General features: G+C 39.6%; 2 protein-coding genes across 2 annotated transcripts in view; both read right to left on the bottom strand.

The window, feature by feature from the left end:
• The window catches only part of LOC144646094 (monocarboxylate transporter 10-like), a 91511-nt gene that overhangs the window by 13364 nt on the left and 57968 nt on the right, over positions 1-20179 (bottom strand). The gene's annotated exons all lie outside the window — the stretch shown is intronic.
• The window catches only part of LOC144646065 (WASH complex subunit 5-like), a 33309-nt gene that overhangs the window by 7530 nt on the left and 5600 nt on the right, over positions 1-20179 (bottom strand). The window contains exons 3-23 of the mRNA XM_078505592.1: positions 18628-18712; positions 12235-12335; positions 11593-11712; positions 11073-11145; positions 10514-10666; positions 10175-10288; positions 9934-9975; positions 9571-9697; positions 7915-8036; positions 7344-7473; positions 7081-7193; positions 6703-6810; positions 6533-6591; positions 6088-6163; positions 5268-5378; positions 4643-4720; positions 3161-3223; positions 2484-2564; positions 2113-2214; positions 1117-1296; positions 290-414 (exon numbers count right to left, since the gene is read on the bottom strand). Of these exons, the coding sequence (XP_078361718.1) occupies positions 290-414; positions 1117-1296; positions 2113-2214; positions 2484-2564; positions 3161-3223; positions 4643-4720; positions 5268-5378; positions 6088-6163; positions 6533-6591; positions 6703-6810; positions 7081-7193; positions 7344-7473; positions 7915-8036; positions 9571-9697; positions 9934-9975; positions 10175-10288; positions 10514-10666; positions 11073-11145; positions 11593-11712; positions 12235-12335; positions 18628-18712 (2163 nt within the window). The remainder of the gene's footprint in view (positions 1-289; positions 415-1116; positions 1297-2112; positions 2215-2483; positions 2565-3160; positions 3224-4642; positions 4721-5267; positions 5379-6087; positions 6164-6532; positions 6592-6702; positions 6811-7080; positions 7194-7343; positions 7474-7914; positions 8037-9570; positions 9698-9933; positions 9976-10174; positions 10289-10513; positions 10667-11072; positions 11146-11592; positions 11713-12234; positions 12336-18627; positions 18713-20179) is intronic.

Here is a 20179-nt window from a genome sequence, read left to right as displayed (position 1 = left end):
TTTAGCCTCAATTTTTTCAAGTTGTAACCCATTTCCATCCTGGCCTTCTGCATCCAAAGACGCTTGTTAACAGTCTCAGTGCTCTAAAATAGCAATTGTTTATTAAAATGGACCATCATTTTTAGGTTTCCTACGACACAAATATAGATTTTGCCTGTTTAAAAATCTGTCAAAATCCATAAGGGAATCACAAGCTGAGTTTTTAAACTATTGGAAGAGACAACCTTATTTCTATAAAAACCAAGCTCCTTGGTTAACGATGGCTTGATTACTCTCACAAATAACTAACCTGGTGTCAGTTATTCTTAAAATCTCCCTCGCTAGTCGTCCAATGAAATTGACTGATTCATCCACTGGAGGAAACTTTGGTATTGGAATGGTGGTTGATTGATAGACAGACTGCCAGTCATGGACCTAATGGGACAGAAGATCGCAATCATGTTACAATACACTGCTTCTTGTTTGCTACAATGAATGTTGATATAAGTTCTGCGGGAATTGCCTTGTTAAGTAACGAGGGGCATATTGCCTGATTGCTTAATTGTTAGAACACTGCACCGGTTTGGTTGAAGTCACGAGTTCGGATCCCGTTCAGACTTTCTTTTCGCAATTGCGTAAGTTGCGTAGATAACTGCGAATAGTCCTTCAAAAATTAAAAGTGGCATAATTTTATTGTACAGCGTTCTGACTTTTCTCAAGTTGATAATGCATAGTTTCAGTTGGAGTCCTTTAGTGCGATATTTTTCAGTGGCTAAACTAAGTACGATATGGATTCACCCGAAGCATGACAACCATTTGGTTCAGTAGAAACAAAAATAGCTGCTAGAGGAGTTCATTTTGAAAACTACATTCACTTTCCAAATGTTTCGCACAGCAGTACGACCACAATGCGTTCCATACATTTACATTTATGTTTAACATAACATATTGAAAAACCATCCCATGTTCCTATGTGGTCTCCATCTTAGTCCTACTGTTGTTGTCTTTTTTTTTTTTTTTTTTTTTTCCCCCCCAAAAAAAATTTTTTTTTTTTTTTTTTTCCCAAGTTTGGGTCCTTGAGTGGGCTACCTGTGGTTGTCTTTATGAGATTGTGGGGCAACACAGCACAACACAAACCTTTTCTCTCAGAAAGCTATTGCATTCCTGTTCTACATTGTAGTTAATGATCCTGGAAACTTCCTCTTGCCAGATTTTCAGCCCATAAATGTTGATGTAATCTTGAATGTACTCAAAGGAGCGCAGGAATCCGCCCATTCTTCCACCAAGCTCTTTCAGCTTTACACTTAGTTCAGATTGCTGTCGGATCAAACAAAATCTAGTACGTCCAATAACGTTTTTTTGTAATGTTTCTTAGTTATAGCGAGCATTTTACCCACCCACCACCCCTTTGCGTTCGGGCTCGTTCAAACCCTACGCGGTTTATATTTTGCTTGTGTGCTCTTGATGAATTTGGAGAAAAGAAAGGGTCTGTGAACAAGCTAACAAAATGCAAAATGAATTTAATTGTGCATGAATATACCTTAATCCCCAGAACTAAGCTCGGAATATTAAATAGCCTCCTTACTTGTGTTCTATCGTACACAAATGATCTGTGTACGATAGAACACAAGTACGGATGGCATGATCGTTTTCGTAAGCACCAAAAAAAAATTAACTTTCACCAAATCTGATGTTTTGCGCATTTGCAGAGTGTCCATTTTTAATTGTTTTACAAGTCTGATTTAAACGAAATGACTAGAGTATGTGTAAAATGACTGAAATTCCATGAGCCACAGACTTTCAATTTGGAACTTGTGAGAGACTGGTATTTTTTGGCGTTGACCAAAAGGATCACGACCTCTGGCCATGTCATTGGGACATCCTGAGTGAAACGTTATCTTCTTTGGTGCATTTTTTCACTTATTATTCATCAAAAACGTCACGTTAATAATGTTGCAACAACAGAGTTTCAATCCACTGGTCAAAGTGTGCCAAAAACAAGAACTTCAACTTCAATTGCCACTAGAGGATTAAAAAAAAATAACGTCCCTGCGAAACCTTGCAAATGTATGCACGTAAAATTATTGGTATAAGACAGTGGAAATCCACCAAATAGAGCATATTGCACCCTACCTTAGCTTTCGGATTGAACGTGAGGCCACTATGCAGAGCAGACGCTACCTGTCTGACCAACTCTTTCCTTATCCCATCTTCTAAAAGCTGTTTCGGATCAATCTGAGAACAATGCAAGTGTGGAGTGTTACTTCAACAAGATAGAGCTTCATAAACATAATATACAAAGCACGGACAAAAACAACAAACGTGTGCTTGTGTTAGTAAAATGTTAACAACAACAACAGTTCAAAACAGTAATTGCACACATTAATTTACTACCAGCTTTGCATCAAAGTAGACTTCTCGTTTTTAACCAGTTACTTATGCAAACAACTGCTACTTAGCAGATAACATGCTTATCAGTTGAAGCTAATCATTGAGATTCTCACCTTTATAATTCCCACTAATGTTGTTTTCATCATCAAAATTCCTTCTGTGAACACTGAAATGGCATGAGTCAGCTTTGCTATCTGGGAGAGATAAAGGACATTTTATTAAGCCATTGAAAACAAAAAGATACTACATGCTTAACTATAAGATAGAAAATCAAATCATCTTAAATGAATGCAACATAAAGGTACACTTACTGGAATTGTGTCACGGATTTTAGCCAAATTTAGGCATAGGAAATGGCCACCCAATTCGGTGAAATACAAAAATAACCGCTTAAAACAGTGAAGGGACATTTCAATAACACAGCAAATACAACGAAGATATGTATTACCAAAAGTGAAGAAGAACGAAATAGGTTTTTGAATACTGTTAGGCTGACCTGTTTTCAAAGTTAACCTTGTTTGCTCATAACTTTAAATTATAACTCCCGGGAAGCATGTCTGGTTGTAATGAAGCTATGGTTTTTGTCATTAATTTTAGATCCATACAGTAGAAGTCATTTCTTTACAAACATTAAGTTTCATAGCGAGTCTTTGGCAAAACAGAATAAAATAAACTTATCTCAGCCGTGACACAGTCCCCTTAACAAATTAAACAGCCTCCCATATTTGTTTGGTGTTTTTGGTTTCTGTTTAAGGGATACTAAATATTTTTTGGTCTTTGCAACACCTACCTGGTATCTTTCATCTAACTGTGCGTATTCTCTCAATTTATCTTTTTCAAGCCTGGTAGGTACCTAATGGGACACAAAACGTGTATGGGTGTTTCAGCAATACCAAACACCTATCAGATTTGTATACAGCTTAAGCAAAATCATTTAATGTTAAAGTTCTGCCATATGGGTGATCATGTACAGGGATATGTACATGTACACTTAAAGAGGGTGTCTTTTTTTAAGGAGATGTTAATTTACTAAGTATGTGCCCAGCCAACTTAACTTAAGGACGTTCGCGCGAAAATCTTCCAACATTGCAATTTTTCTTAAAATTTCACCAGAGCTAGTTTATCAGTTACTTTTATCAGAAATGTAAAAAAAAGTGGGGGTCACCGACTTCATTCCCGAGATACGTAAAGCGAAAGAGGGCGCGTTTTTGGATAAATTTCACTTCGTCACTCGATATGACCTCAGCGGCTTGGGGCGACAAAATATTTTAAATGAATTGATGTAGGCTAACTTTCTTTGCCTGAATTTATTTCAGTGGGTCTATTGTACAAATATATTTCGCTTTTGAAGTCCCTTAAGGAAAATCTTGCCTTAAAGAATTGGATTTGCGAAAACTCGAGGCTGGAAAATGTGCCTGATTTGGTCGCGCGCGAGGGGAGAAAATGAAAAAATAACAAACTTCCAACATTGGAATTTCGCTCATTTTTTGTCAATCAGTAAAGATTTATCAGTAAAGGTGGTATATCCCGAAAAAAGTGGGAGTTACCGACCGTTTAAGAGAGGAAACTGCAAGCGAAGTTAACGCAACGGCTACCCACCTTATATGTGCTTGGAAAGTTTTTTCAGCGCGCGCGCTCATGCATGAGGTGACATGACGTTGCGGCATGAATTACGTGCGCAATAAGGATGCGCATAAACAATTAGCGCGAACGTCCTTAAGGGAGGTGAAGTGTCAGCTAAAGAAGGGCATAATTATGCAAAAAGGAGGTGTCTGCAATATTGCTTAGGGGAGGATGTCCATTTTACTGCAACCCTCCAAGTTTTTTTTTTCCTTAGTGGCCTGCTCAAGTTTGGCCGCCAGTGAAAAATTTTAGTCGCTAAATTAAGCTCACAATTTTCAATCCTTCTCTTTAATTTTAGTCGCTAGGCTGGCAACTTCCGTTTCAATTTAGTCACCAGCTCCAAAATTTCAGTCGCCATTAGTCGCCATGGCGACTAAAGTGGTTGGTTGTTTAGGGTGTGTTTGGTCAATGAAGGTGTATGTTGGCTGATGTTCAACTGCACACTTTTGATGGTGCATTAAATTGGCCAAATGCTTTATCTACATGTACACTTCCTACAAAACATATACTGAAGATAACAATTATTTTCAGTACACTTTGTAGTAAGTGTAGATACAGAATTTTAGTACTCTCCGGTTATAAATACATGTAGACTGACGTTATTCTGCACAAAGAATCAACCTCTCCAGCACAATTCTACAAAACCAACCTCCTTCACACTGCTGATCTGAAGCTGAATGATTCTCGCAAGAAGACCAAACATTGTCTCTGGTATAATCTGTAAAACCTGCCAAAAAATAATGTTTCCTTTATAGAACTACAACAAAACTGTTCCTTGTTAGGTTTTATGCATGCAAACTAGAATTTACACACCAAACTCATTGATAAAAATAATAATTAAAATTATTCACTGTTTTCCGGGATCTTTTCCGAGGTTAAGAATATTTAAAATTCGACGTTTCGATCAGTTTCACTGATCTTCTTCAGGCTGTTGTTAAAAATGACAATTGAACATGAGAAACAATCCGCCATATTGTCATTTTTAACAACAGCCTGAAGAAGATCAGTGAAACTGATCGAAACGTCGAATTTTAAATATTCTTAACCTCGGAAAAGATCCTGGAAAACAGTGAATAATTTTAATTTCTTAAGATGAGAGGTGAAAGTTTCAGAAATAGGAAAAATAATAATGTTACTGAAGTCAAATAGAAACTTGATCAAAGCATTGACACCCTTAAATAAAGCGACAAACTTGAAAACTTGCAGTGTAGATTGTACGAACTGCAAGTATGTAGCTCATTATTTTAGAGGTTAACAGTTTTGCATCATTATACCTTTCTGACATAAGCCACCAATTCACCAGAGTAGTACTGGGACACACTCACTAAATCAGGGCTGTTTGCCTGGCCAATGCGAACAAGAGGCAAATCCATAGCTGACGCCATCTAAAAGAAATTATATCAAAATCAGGTAATCAGAGTTCAGAAGATCTTACAGTAAAAACCCGCGTATAAGAACCTAGGTTTTTTCAAGTTAGCCTAAACAGGTTCTTATATAAATGGTATTTAGTGTAAAATTAGACTAACTAGGTTCTTAAAATATTTTAGGTTCTTAACTTTTGTTCAAGAAATAATAATATAATAATTATATTCAAGGAGGACAAGTTTTATGTAACTATGCTGTAACTATAATGTGTACAGACTGTGTTATAAATATATTTTTGAGAATATTTTTTAATTCTTTTTGGGAAGATTAGATTTTTCTTTTTTGAAAATAAGAATTTTAGCCTAAAATGGTTCTTATGTGAAGGGTGCTTAAAAATGAAATTTTAGCCTAACAGGTTCTTAAATGTTAGGTTCTTATATGCGGGTTTTTACTGTATATCTGACTGAAAGACCATAAAGGCCATTTCCGAGTTACCCTTTGCCTCTGTATCAAAACGAGTCTACGTGTGAAACCATTCAAATGGACCTGTAAGTGAAATTAATTTTAATATGAATGGTTTCGCACATAGACTCGTTTTGAAACAGAGGCAAAGGGTAACTTGGAAATGGCTTATTATATTCAGATTGACCAAATCAGGCATCATAGGCATGCAATTCGTGCAGAGGGCTGTAGATAGGAGACTCTACTCCCAGGATTAATGATATTTACCTTGAGAAATGTCGCTCTTAATTTCTGAACCAATGTAGGGTTACTCTTTATTCCTTGCTGCATGAAGCCAGAATAGCTGCAAAAATTAATTAGCACAAAGAAACAAATAAAAAAGAGCTTAGTTAAACAAGAAAATTATGATAACGTTCACAAGCATGAAATGAAGTCCAGTGCCAAGGTACCAAGAAAAAGTGTGTCTGCGGCATCAGCCACCACGTGATTGGGTGATCAAGGTTTTGATTATCATCAAGATTGTGATGCCTTGAACCAGCAGGCAACAAGATTATGGATCACACTGTGACAATGAACTGAATGATGCTGTTGGTCAAAGTTCTCAAGATGGGGGTGCAGACACAAAGAATGACAAGAAGACATCAACTATAAAATAATTTACTGTCGGGAATGCATAGTACATATGTAAATTATAGAGGTTTGTGTATCTTACCTATCAATGATGTTCCAGGCATATGACAAATCAGCTACCAACTGAATGGTAATCAAAACCTTTAAAGCAATGTAAGTTAACAGGTTGAATTGTACTTTTTGACAAAGAACCTCATAACTGCATCTGCTTTTCCTTTAAGCACAGATGGACACAAACGGACACATGTGTACCTCTTCTTTGATGTTTATTGTCCTGATCATCTGATGCAGAAACTGCCTTGTCTCCAGGAGAAACTGACGCACTTGGAGGTTGCTTTCCAGTTGATGAAACTCTTGAACCTAACATAAGAGATCACGGATATGTTTAATCTTTTGTGAACATTGAGTGCAACTTCAATGGATCTAAAAAACAATTGTAGCAGATCAATTTTGAATACAACACAACTTGCATTCCATTTTGTTTTTGACAACCTGAATGTACATGCAACTGCAACTGGCTTACAGAAGCTTGAAGGAACTCAAAGCTGAAATAACTGTAGCCCTCGGAAACCAATGTCACACACATGTACAGGGTCTGTAATGTAATATCATTCAAAGTTGAAAGCAAACCTCTTCCAGTGCTTGGATAAGCTGCACCATTTTCCGTCCTGCCGAAGTGGAATCATCATAGCTTAACGAGGAAATCTGATTGGACATTTCCTTGAACCAAGCTTGAAGGTTTTCTAGAAGATAAAAGAAAAAGTGTTACTGACTTAAGAACTATCTTAAACAATGTTTACTGCATGTAGACTAAGCATAATTTTTTAGCATATTAACAGGTACATTGTATGCTGTGAGTTTGTGACCAATCACAGGTGAAGTAACTATTATACCATTCTTTTTAATTCTTGTGAGTGGCTTGGTCCCAGAAAACACTTCTGATAGCTCATCCATCCTCTCAACTCCTTCTGTTTTGTGTTTTTCCCATTGGGATTGCTTCTGTGCCAACATCTGCTTGAACATCTGATTGAAAAAAAATATAATGTCAAAAGGAATGATTTAACATGTTACATGTACAGTGCAAACAAAATTACTGTTGATTACACATAGCAATTAAGAGTGCAAATACTATATGAAAAGAGGAATGCAAACATTACATTTTTCCATTAGCGGCTAGTCGCCTCAGCAGTATGCAGAGAATAATAGGATTCACATGCTAGATTTTGGGCTAAAACATTTGTAAAATTAATGTAATACCACATTAATTTTGTATAATTATGTATTGTATAATAAACAACTGTCTTAAAAAATATCCAACAACTTTCCACTCAATAACTGCACAACACAAGTTAAAATTTTCATGACTGGACAGTTGTAAATAATTATGAAAGAGACCTTATAGTTACAAATTGCACTAACAGTGTACATACTATAAATTAAAATAGTTGATAAGAATGAACAAACCTCCTTTAGTTTCAGTTCAAACTGTGCAGTATTTAACAACAGCTCAAAGACAGTTCTTGGGTCATATCCTGACGTGGTTACCGTCTCTCTGAGTGTTCGGCATCTCTTATGCATATCAAATGCTGTAAAATGTATTTTTTTTAAAGTAACTCACAAATAATGCAACATGAAAAAATGTTCTTGTACGGGCGTCATCCTCCAGAGAGGCACAAATGAATCTTCAGGTTTGAAATTAGAGGAAGAGTGAATTTCGCCTAGACCGCCAAAACTCCCAGCTGTACATGTATGTGAATGAGAAAAATTTTTTTTGGCTTTCTGCAATAATTCGATTTAATGCCCTCCATCCAATAAGTGCCCATTTTAACCCTTTGACTCCTGGAGATTTTCCAAAAAAACGCATTTTTTAGGTGTTTTTGACTTTTTAAGGTCTATTATAAGCTAAAAAAGCTCCAAATCACTGAAATCGGTCCTCAAAACACAAAATGCATGCTTATTTCTCACCAGAATCAAGTTTGACAACTTTTTAGCTCGTGCATGCGCACAAATCAAAGTTTGGACATAGTTTTTGGACGATAAACCATCCTACCACTTTAGGCTTTTCGTTTTTTGTTATTTTTTTTTTTCGCTTTTCCTTTTCTTTTTCTTCCTTTCTTTTTGCTGCAGTGTTTGGCCTTCTAGCAGGCTTCTTTTTAGTAGAAGAATTTCCGCGAAAGCGTAAAGGAGGCAAGAACTACTTACCATGGATAAGCAAAGGGTGGAAAGAGGCAATTTTCCTCTGAGTTTTTCGCTAAAATTTTGAAGCGTTTTGGTGCATATTTCAAGTTCCATTAATCTAATCGCGCTGGTTTAGGTATCGTTGGAAAGGTCTTCTTCTGCTTCACAATTCGAGCATAGATGTCGCCTTTCTGGGTGAAAGGTGATGACGTCACAAGCGGGACAAATGCCCCGATCCTTTGCGGCCGGTTTAGGCCGGTGCAGGAGTCAAAGGGTTAAAATGACACCCCACAGTAAAAAGTATTTTTGCAATAAATGCCCGTTTCAATCTAATAAGGGCATTTTACAATTAGTATTACATTTTATAATGTACCCATCTCCTGATACTATTTGTGCCCAGTGCGCAGAGTTTAGTGATTTGTTTTGTTAGTTTACCTGTACTTAGTTGATTATCGACTGCTGGAAGTTAATAAAGGTAAAATTAATAAACGAAAAACCACCATTGGGAATTTGGGAAAGTTGATGTTTCAAGCACTAGCCTTTCTTTTGCTTTGACAAAGGGCTAAATATACTTGAAATGTCACCTTTTTCAAATTTGCTAATGGTATTTTTTCACCTTTATCAAGTTCCAGTTGATAATCAACTAAAATGTTTCACTTGCTTGCCAATGCAGCTAACAGTTTCTCAAGAGATTAGTAAATCTGTTCATTAATCAATTTGTAAGTTTAGAGTTATTTCATATCCATAGAGCAAATTTACTGGCAAGTTCACGGTTTGTAGTTTGAGCACTTCAGGGCCCTGTCACGCATAATAAGCACCCTGGCTGCCCTTCCTTAAGCTGCAAAAATTCAATAAGTGCCCTGGCACTAAACTGAAAATTATAATTTAAATATTTTTTCTTATCAGTAATTTGTTCCTCAGTCAGCAGAAAACCACACTTACTTTCACAGTTATGTAGCATGAGCCAGCGGAGTGTTACATTGCAGTCTCTGATGCAGTTCATGAGTTTTGGAATGTGATCCAATGCATACTCCTCAACAAGAAATCCTTCTTTAAGATAATTCATCACCTAGAATCATTTAACAAGACTTTAAAAACACCTCTGAAGAACTTTGCAGAAATAAACAAGTTCAAAATACTTGTAATCTTTGAAAATTAAAAAAGAATTCAGTAATTAAATGACACAAATTATATATTATTAGTTTCAGGATTTACAAGGAAAAATAACTGATAAAGTTGAGGCTCAGAAGAACTTCTCGATGTTTTACTTACAGTATTAAAGAGCTAACAAAAATCAATACTTACCTCTGCATTTAGACTTCTAACTTTTGCATTAAATCTGGTTGCCTATAAAGGGAAGGGAAAATAATTTTCAACAAACTTTGATTTTATTAGATATAGGTTCAATTGTCATAAAATAATATCATTTTTACACTTGATACATGTAGGATGCATGGTCACTATAAAACACTCATTTGTTGATTTTACAAGTCATGTAAATTCACATAATGCACACATACAGTCATCACTTAATTTGTGATCTTACCAAAGTTTTGACATTAGTGGGGTCAAGAGTGTTGTTGAGTGCTGTCTTGGCAGCTTTGTAAGGATCCCAAGCTTCATTTAAATTTACCACAATCCCCATGTAACTACTGATCACCTGCGAAGGGATAAAACAAATGAATGCATGCTTCATAAAATGCAATGGCTAGACACACAGAGATATTTTATTTTCTACATCTAGATGGTACAAATAGTAGTTTTTGGTAGAAGGATCTTCCTTTAACATAACAGTACATTTTACACTCAACCAATGCTATTTTCAGGTAACCTGAGTTTCTCCTTTCTTATTTACAAGTACCATGATATTCATAAGCTATCATACCCAGTTATCAGGAAAGTGTTTGTCAACGATCTCTCTCATTTTAGCCTGTTGGTTCTGAAGAATGTCAGGGGCAAAGAACAAGATGACATACAACATGGATGCCTGGGTGGCAAGAGCTGTGCTGCGGTGTTCTGGTAAAGGATAGGCTGAGATCTGATGAACAAAGAATGACAAAAAATAATGATTGATAAGTAAAGTCTGCGTTTCGAGCCTAGTGCCTCATCAGGCTGGAGCTTATCCCGGTTTCCATAGCATGAAGTGACTAGGAGTCTTGTTCCTCCCCCCTTGGATGGGATGCTAGTCCATCATGTGCAGGATTATCCCCAACATTAATTTGCTGGTACCCTATACACCTGGGTGGAGAGAGGCACGACGAGAGTAAAGTGTTTTGCCCAAGAACACAATGCAAAAGACCTTGGCCAGGGCTCAAACCCAGAACAATCAATCCAGAGTCCAGCACACTAACCATTATGCATGTAGGTCACTGTGCCTCTCTGATTTAATTGATAATAGTTAAATGCACTTTTTAATGTAAACAACAACAAGGTTGGCATCACACCTGATTGTAGACATCATCAGACCGAAGACGACCAATCAGCATATCCACAAATGAATCAGGTACTGAGATACGTCTTGCAATAGGAAAAGTGCACAAGGGTTAGAAACAATCAAACAGACCACTATTCAGACCATAATGATTATTACATTCCTCTGCACTTCAGTTTATGATTATAAATTGAGACAAAAGAAAGTAAAATCAAACTGGTTTGTAAGATTTTACTATCCAGTTGTTCAAAGGGTGGATAAGGCTATCCACCGGGTAAATCACTATCCAGTGAATGGTGAAGTAGGTGTTGTATGATGATTTTCAACTGGATAGTAATTTATCTGGTGGATAGCATTATCCACCCTTTGAACAACTGGGCTCAGAGTAACAAGCATTGTTCTAATTAATTCTTGGTGGCATAGTGCACCACCTAAGGAAACTATTGTGTTATTCCAATGTTGCAATGAGTGGAGGACAAGAGACAAATAAAATTAATTTTAGTAACACTGACAAGCACTGTAAAAATACTAACTGAAAATAATCCTCTGGGTACTTGAGGGGTCTCTTGGCTCCTGGGGCCATGGAAAATCCAGTACTTCTAAGAAGTTTGCACACATCATCGATATTGGAGTCAACATCAGCTCTGGCTGCACTAAAATAGTGAAAGTAAGCCATGGAACATTTAAGAATTAATTTAATTATAATAATCCACATCAACAACAAGACAGTAAAAGAACCTGACCAAAAAAAAAAAAAAAGTACATGTAGTCTACATGTATAAGAAAGATGTACTGTAACTTCAATTTTCATGAGGACTGGATAATCTTGAAAAAAAAAAAACCCTAACAGGAGTTGAACCCATGACCTTTCCCTACACCGGTCAAATGCTGTAAGTTCCATACAGTGCGACTTGAGGTGAGTTAAGCCATTTACTAGGTTTATACAATCATGTATATGGCATGCATTCTGCATACCGCTAGGATCAGTAACGTTTAAAGCATACTTTGGTGGTAAGAACAGCATTTATCAGTGCCCTACCAAGCTGGTTGCTAGTTGAACCACTGAACCTATGGAGAATGGGTGAACAAGGTGCACCACTGCCTCTGTGCGTGAAATAATTATACTTTATTGCAGGCTAGATGGTAGTTTAACAGCTTCAAAAGAATTGCCTTACCAGTATCTGTGATAGGATACCAACATTCTCTCACGCACATCTCCTTCAAATTTCATGTCAATAACAAGAAGCATGATGCCGTACAGGTACAGACTTTCACACTGTGTAGTAAGAAGAAAGGTTAAACAATGTTTAGCTATTTAAGAAGGTTTTTTTAAGCCAATCTTTTATTTTTCTAGTCTAAATTTTTGGTGACATCTGTTCACCTTCATCAAAGTAAGTGAAAGTTTGTTGGTTCGATAATGTTGAATGGACTTCATCAGAGTAAGTGAAAGTTCATTCATTTAGTATGTTCTCTGATGAAGGTGAACAGATGTCACTGAAAATTTAGACAAGAAAAAACAGATCGGCTTAAAAAACTTTCTTTAAATTTCTTCTACCGATTGCAGTACTGGTTCCAATGTTTAGCTACCTTGCAGTGAACAAGACTGTAAACATTGTTTCTGAATCAATACCCTTGTTACGAATGGATTCGGTTTGGTGAAGTAAACGTTTACCAGACTGAACGCAGGATTCTCGGTAACACAACAATTTTACTCAATTCCAGCTTAACATGTCGCACCCTTCGACAATCAACTCAAAAACACTTCTCGTCTCAAGTTCTTCTCGGAAAGTCTCTATCACGTGGCCTAAGCGAAAGTCTAAAAATAAACATCCTCGTGGGAAAATACGTCACATGGACAATGTCACGAACAATGTCACGCTCAGTTTCGGAAGTAACACAATTTTTTGTAACATAACCCCCTCTTGAAAAGAAATTTGCAAACATTTCTCAATAATAACGAAAAATTGACTTTACAGAATTGGGGGTAGTCCAGTGTCTTAGATTTGTCCTTCTTACTCAACCACTCGGCTCAGGTAGTCTGCTCCAACATTGTCTGATCCCTTGATAGCTTCAACCTTCAGATTATAGCTCTGAAGAAAGATCGCCCAGCGCATAAGGCGACTGTTCACGAACTTAGCACTGTTCATGTACTTGAGAGGCTCGTGATCTGTCTGCAGTACAAAACGTACTCCATACAAGTATAGGTGAAATCTCTTGATCCCCCACACAATGGCTAAACACTCCTTCTCGATAGTAGAATAATTCCGCTCCGCGTTGGACAGTTTCTTGCTAGCGTAACAAACTGGAAACAGCTTTCCTTCGTGCTCTTGCATTAGAACAGCGCCAATGCCATTATCTGATGCGTCAGTTCTCAAGTAGTACGTCTTGCTAGGATCAGGAAGATGCAGAATTGGCGTGCTTGTAAAGTGTGCCTTGACTGACTGATAGGCTCTCTCCTGGGCTTCACCCCACTCCACTCTGTTTGGCTGGCCCTTGCGTGTTAGGTCCGAGAGGGGAGCTACCACTGCAGCGAAATTTGGGATGAAATCTCGATAGTATCCGGCCAATCCCATAAACGAACGGATCTGCTTCTTGGTGCTAGGTCTTGGGGCGTCTCTAATCTTAGCCACGTTATCCTCATGAAGTCCTACTAGACCACACTGCAACTGATGACCAAGAAACTCAACACTGTCTACGCCAAAAATGCACTTGCTTGGTCTGACTGTCATCCCGAACTGTAGTAGTCGCTTGAATAGCTCGCGAAGGGCTTCGAGATGCTCCTCCCACGTACCTGTGTGGACTAGGATATCGTCCCAGTAGAATTCGACGTTTGGCAGATCCTTCAGTAATCTTTTCATGGCGCGTTTAAGGGTTGCTGCGGAATTAACCATCCCAAATGGCATTTTCAAGAACTCATACAACCCATCGGGCGTTACAAAGGCTGTCTTCGGGATGTCTTCCTCCGGTATGGTTATCTGCCAGTATCCTTTGCTAAGGTCAATCTTCGAAAAGTACTTGTCACCGTTTAATTTCTGGAAAAGCTCCTCTGCAGTTGGCATTGGTTCAGGATCAAATACAGTTAGCTTGTTTAACTTTCTGTAATCAACGCATACCCTGTTCGTCCCATCCTTTTTCTTCACAACAACAACGGGTGACGAATACGGCGAATTAGATTCTCTGACCACGCCCATCTTAATCATATCGTTAATATCCTCCTTAAGAGATTCTCTGAGGCTGTACGGAACAGGATACGGCTTAGATCTGACTGGCTCCTCTGACGTAAGCTTGACGTGGTGCTGGACCAAGTTCGTGGTACCAGGCGCTTCGGTGAATAGACTTGAGAACTGGTGTGCCAAGTCCATAAACTCATCTCTTTGGTCATCTCTAAGATTGGGTCCTGTAGTCATGTCACGGATAGACTCCTTCGGTACATATCCTCCAATCTCCAGGAAGTCGGCTTCAACTTCTGTCTCCTCAGTCTCAGCCTCAATTGCCACCGCGGACACTTCTGCTGGCTCCTCTCGCTCAAAATACTTCTTGAGAAGGTTGACATGGTAAACTCTCTCTTTGCCCTTGACTTTGACCTTGTAATCGTTAAGGCCTACAACAGCGCTGACTTCAAAAGGGCCTTTCCACTGCATTAGCAACTTGTTGTGGTCAGTTGGCAGTAATACAAGTACCTTGTCCCCTGGCTGGAGCTTGCGGACCTTCGTTTTGCGGTCATAGTAGTGCTTCCCTTTCTGCTGGGATTTCTGCAACTCACTGTGGGCAAGGTTGAGAGTATCTTCTAGCTTCTCGCGCAGCTCGAAGACATACTGGTAACTGTTCTTTACTTCTGGTTCTTCTACTTCTTTCGTCCACAGTTCCTTCAGAATGTACATGGGTCCTCTGACAGCTCTCCCATACAATAGCTCAAACGGTGCAAATCCTGTAGACTCCTGGGGAACTTCACGGTAGGCGAACAGCAGCGGGTTGATGTAGCGATGCCACTGCTTTGGCTGCTCACTGCACAATCTTTTCAGCATTAACTTCAGTGATCCATTAAACTTTTCGGTCATACCATTACACATGGGGTGGTACGGGGTTGTCGTCAGCTGCTTGATGCTCAAGAGACGCATTACCTCCTTCATACATTCAGAGACAAACTGTGTTCCCAGATCGCTAAGGATCTCTTCCGGTACTCCAAGGCGGTTTCTGTATCAATGTTCTTCAACGGCACAGCTTCTGGGTATCGAGTTGCATAATCCACGAGCGTCAGTATGTATCTGTGACCTTCCTCGCTTGGCGGGCTTATTGGACCAATCAGGTCGATTGCTACTCTCTTGAACGGCTTGTCAATTATCGGCATCTTCTCCAACGGAACTTTGGGGACTGATCCCTTTGGTACGGTCTTCTGACATACATCACAGGATTTACAATGTCGCGTGACATCTCCTTGGATACCAGGCCAGTAGAACGCAGCCTGAATTTTGTCAGCTGTCTTCTTTATGCCCATGTGTCCACCCATTATTGACCCGTGAGCTACATCCATGATTTGGCGTCTCAACGGGGTTGGAACCAGAACTTGTCTCACGGGCTTTCCACTATTTACGTACGGGTGCTTGTAAACTCGATACAGGACTCCGCTCTTTCGCTCAAATGAGATCTCAGCTTGGCCCTTCACTCGAGTGTCATCGCGGTCCCAGTACTTCTTCAGACTCGCATCCTCACGCTGCAACTGCATAAGCTTCTCTCTATCTACTATGGGACTCTCTGATGAACTTGGTACCTTCAATGGAGTATGTTCTCCGGCTTTCTTAGCTTGACCTCTAGTGGTCACGGCACACGCTTCCTGCCAGCTGGGGTCTGGGTCATCTGCGGCTCTTGCACCAGGCACATTACCAACGATAAGGTCATAGATCGCATTGGGAAGGCACTGTGCTTCAACTTCTCCTGACAGGTAAGGGGTGTCCACAGTGATCTTTGCAATAGGTACTTTTCTCACAGTATTGTCTATAAGCAGCATACAATTGAAGTCACCAGTGTACTGCTCCTCTGAAACTAACTCCTTCTTTACTACAATACCACTGCAACCAGTGTCTCTCAGAACATCCACTGTCTTTTCACCCACTCTACCCTTTACAACAGGCATCTTGCTTCTAGCTCCAGTCAACGGCTCCACGCACGCATTGCTAAGCAACGGAATCCTTTTTCCACAGGCTAAAAGGAGCTGATCCTCTTCAATACAAGACTTGACTTCCTCTGGCGTAGCGTTTAGCTGGGGTAGCTGAACTAGACAGCCAGCACTCACTTGGTCACGTGGTGCTGCGGGTACACGAGGCTTACTCGATCCTCCAGCCTTCGGCAAATTCACTTTGAGAGACACTTGGCAATTTCTCGCTTCATGTCCTTGCCTTCCACACAAGAAACACAACCTTGATACGGCTTGACAGTTGGCAGCTTTATGCCCTCGACCATTGCACTTGTAGCACTGTACCTGGCTAGGCTGAATGGGCGGTTTCTTTGCGTCATCATCCTTTTGGGGTGGGGCTGGTGGTCTACTTCGTCCACTACTAAACACGTGCTTTCCATGAGCTTGTAAGTACTGATCAGCAATCTGGGATATCTGTTCCAGTGTCTCTGGAGCCCTTTCACGTAAGTGAATGGCTAGTTCCTTCGGACATGAATTGATGAATTGCTCCTTGACTATCAAATCTCTTAGGCCATCAAAGCTCTTAGTGGTCTTAGAGAGTTCGACCCACCGCATTAGATATGTACTCAAGCGCACAACAAACTGATCAGGACTTTCATCAATCTCAGGCTTAGATACTCTAAATTTACGACGGTAGCCGTCCTCAGTTAAATCATACCTCTTCATCAGTGCCAGTTTCATTTTATCGTAATCCGTAGTGGCCTCCTCTGACAACCGTGAATAAACATCCAGGGCGCGTCCTGTCAACAGAGCACTAAGCTTTGTAGCCCAACCATTCTTCTCCCACTTAGCGTTCGTCGCAAACCGTTCAAAACGCTGGAGATAGGCATTGAGGTCATCCTTACCGTCCACAAATGACGGTAGTTTAGGTGTCTTGGCTCGTTCCTCTTTGTTATTGTTCGGTTGTGCGGGGAAATGTCCATCTCCCGCCAAACGTGCTAGATCTAACTCATGCTGTCTTTTCGCGGCTTCGATCGCTTCTCTCTGTCTCAAAAGTTCCGCTTCCCTTTCCATTTTTCGGAGATCGCGTTCCTGGCGCCTTGCTTCTCTTTCATCTTCTTCTTGCCGACGTTTCTCGTCTCTCTCTTCGGCTTGTTGTCGACGTCTCTCTTCTTTCTCCTCTTGTTGTGTTCGAAGTCTCTCCTCTTTCTCTTCTTTTTCTCTCTGAAGTCTTTCCTCTTTCTCCTCTTGTTCTTTTACGAATTTCAGCAGCTTTTCTCCTTCGAGTCCAAACTTTTCTCCCATCTGAATAAACTTCTCCATTGCTAAAGACGCTTAAAAGTTTACCACAAAATAATCGAAGCAAACAATCTTCACAAACGCGACTCACTTGTAATTCGATTATCCTCGACGATAAGTTCCACAAACCACACACTTCGAATTAATTTGTTTCTTTCCTGCGATTACGGTAGTAAATAAACTCTTCGTTCTTGTGCTCCACTCACACACGGCAAATAGTCAAACAAACAATCCACACAATTACTTTCGATTCTCCGGCTCGACGATAAACTCGACAAATCGACACAAACCACACACCTTGAAAGAAACTGTTCCTTTCTAGCGGTTAGGTTAGTAAATAAACACTTCTTGTGCTCTACACACAGCAAATAATCAAAACAGACAATTCTCACAGATGCCACTTGCTTGTCCTTCGATTCTCCTCGACGATAAACTTCACAAAATCGCCATAAACCACACAACTTGAATAAATTTGCACCTTTCCTGGTTACGGTTGTAAAGTAAACGCTTCTCTTGTGCTTCACTCCCGGACAGGCCCCCAATGTTACGAATGGATTCGGTTTGGTGAAGTAAACGTTTACCAGACTGAACGCAGGATTCTCGGTAACACAACAATTTTACTCAATTCCAGCTTAACATGTCGCACCCTTCGACAATCAACTCAAAAACACTTCTCGTCTCAAGTTCTTCTCGGAAAGTCTCTATCACGTGGCCTAAGCGAAAGTCTAAAAATAAACATCCTCGTGGGAAAATACGTCACATGGACAATGTCACGAATAATGTCACGCTCAGTTTCGGAAGTAACACAATTTTTTGTAACAACCCTGTACAGGACAATGTATAGGTACATGTACAACATACACACAGTCAAAATGATCATTTTGTTGTTGTTGAGGCATCCAAATAATATCTAGATTGATTGAATGGTCTCCTAATCAAACAAAGAAAAATTATACATGAAGGTAGAAACACCGGTGCGCTATTAAAAAAATAAAACTGAAAAGAAACAAGCCTGATGGTTTTAAAAGAATGGGAAAGACTGCTGCAGACAGATTGTGAATGACTACTCCATTTTGGAGTACAGTGCATGAAAAACCACACAGTCTGCACATTGAGCAAAAGAATTAATGAACTTTACCATGAGCTGCTTCCCATCTTCATTAAGAAGTACACTCTCTAGTGTTTGTTGAATGAAAACTCCTTCATCAAGATCTTCTAAGTATCTATCAAAATAATAATTTATTACAATTTTAAAAATCATTTTAATTTATAATAACGTCTGCACATAAATATAACTGCAGTTTAGCCAAGTAGGCCTACTTTTCTAGCCTGAGTATCAGGCTTTTCTAAGGGGTAGGGGGAAAAGGAAGGAGCGCGGACGGAAAGAAAAGCCTGACACAGACGCTTAAATTCCAGTTTTCCACCCCTCACGGCGTGATAAGCGTCAACCAATCAAATTCATTTCCGGTTGTCACTTGCGAAGCCGGACCAAGATATAACTGATAAGACACAATACATCTTGCAACAATATTTATAATGCCGATCCCGGCATCAATAAAATGCAAGTAATCAACGTTTTCACGGAACATATATCTTGTCCTTACACGGCGAAAATTTCGAGAGTTTAAAGCATATCTTACAAATAGAATTGAGCAAAAACAAACTAGCAAAACATGTGGCAAAGAAGTGTGAAACAAACAGGAAACCACGCAGCGCAGACTATTATGCAATGACCTCTAGACATTTCCTTGGCCACAATCTTACGGCTCTATTTAATACATAATGCCTATAAATAAAACAGTGCCCCTCAGAAAGAAGTGAGAAGCAAATTACATTGAAAAACCGAATTTAACACAGAACGGCAAGGGTACAAATGTCACAAACGTAGGCCCGTCACCTTTATTTTGCTAAAACTCCGAGGACGTCAACTTTCCGTTTCACAAGCAGCTTTCGAGGCATAATTTCTGTCCTCTATTACGTCTAATTCCAGGAAAAACTGTAGAGCGCCTTCACGAGCCGTTTTGAAGTCGTCGCCTTCCATAAATACACTGAAATAACGCTGAATAACGTCGAGCGAAGTTTTCGTTCACTGTTCGTTCGCGTGGACATCAGTGCATAGAAGACGCCGTTATGAAATTTTTATTTCCGGCCGGTGGTGTGACGTCAGGGCCCATTGTGAATTACCCAATCAGCGCCACATCCAGAATCTGGATGTTCGACATGATCCAATCAAAGCGTTTGTGTCAGGCCTTCCTCTCCTCTTTCCTTCCCTACCCTTCCCTCCTCCCCTTAGGAAGGCCTGATACTCAGGTTATACTTTTCCAGAGCTTACGCCTGTTTGCAAAGCATGAAGCAACCAGGAGCATTGCTACATGCATGCACTTCACTAGGTGGATACCTGTACTTGTCCATCACAGCTTACCCCAAGCATTAATTTAATTTGTTAGGTCAGACAGTTTCCCTACCAATTTGCTGGTTGTCATAATTTAAGAAGGCACCATAAGTATTTGCCTAACAACACAATACAATGAGCCCTGTCTGTGCTCCCACCTGGTCAACTTAATCAAAAGCCAACTGCAGTGGCTTACTATAGACCCAATGCTAATATGGCGGCTGTTAATTTTCGGCTCCCAGCAAAACCATTTGTCAACGAAATTAAATTACTTTAACTAAAGATAAAGTCAAGAAAG

The sequence above is a fragment of the Oculina patagonica genome, chromosome 3 (genome assembly GCF_052425735.1).
Source record: "Oculina patagonica isolate OP01 chromosome 3, crgOcupat, whole genome shotgun sequence".
Lineage (NCBI taxonomy): Eukaryota > Metazoa > Cnidaria > Anthozoa > Scleractinia > Oculinidae > Oculina > Oculina patagonica.
This window is presented reverse-complemented; position numbering and strand designations above follow the sequence as displayed.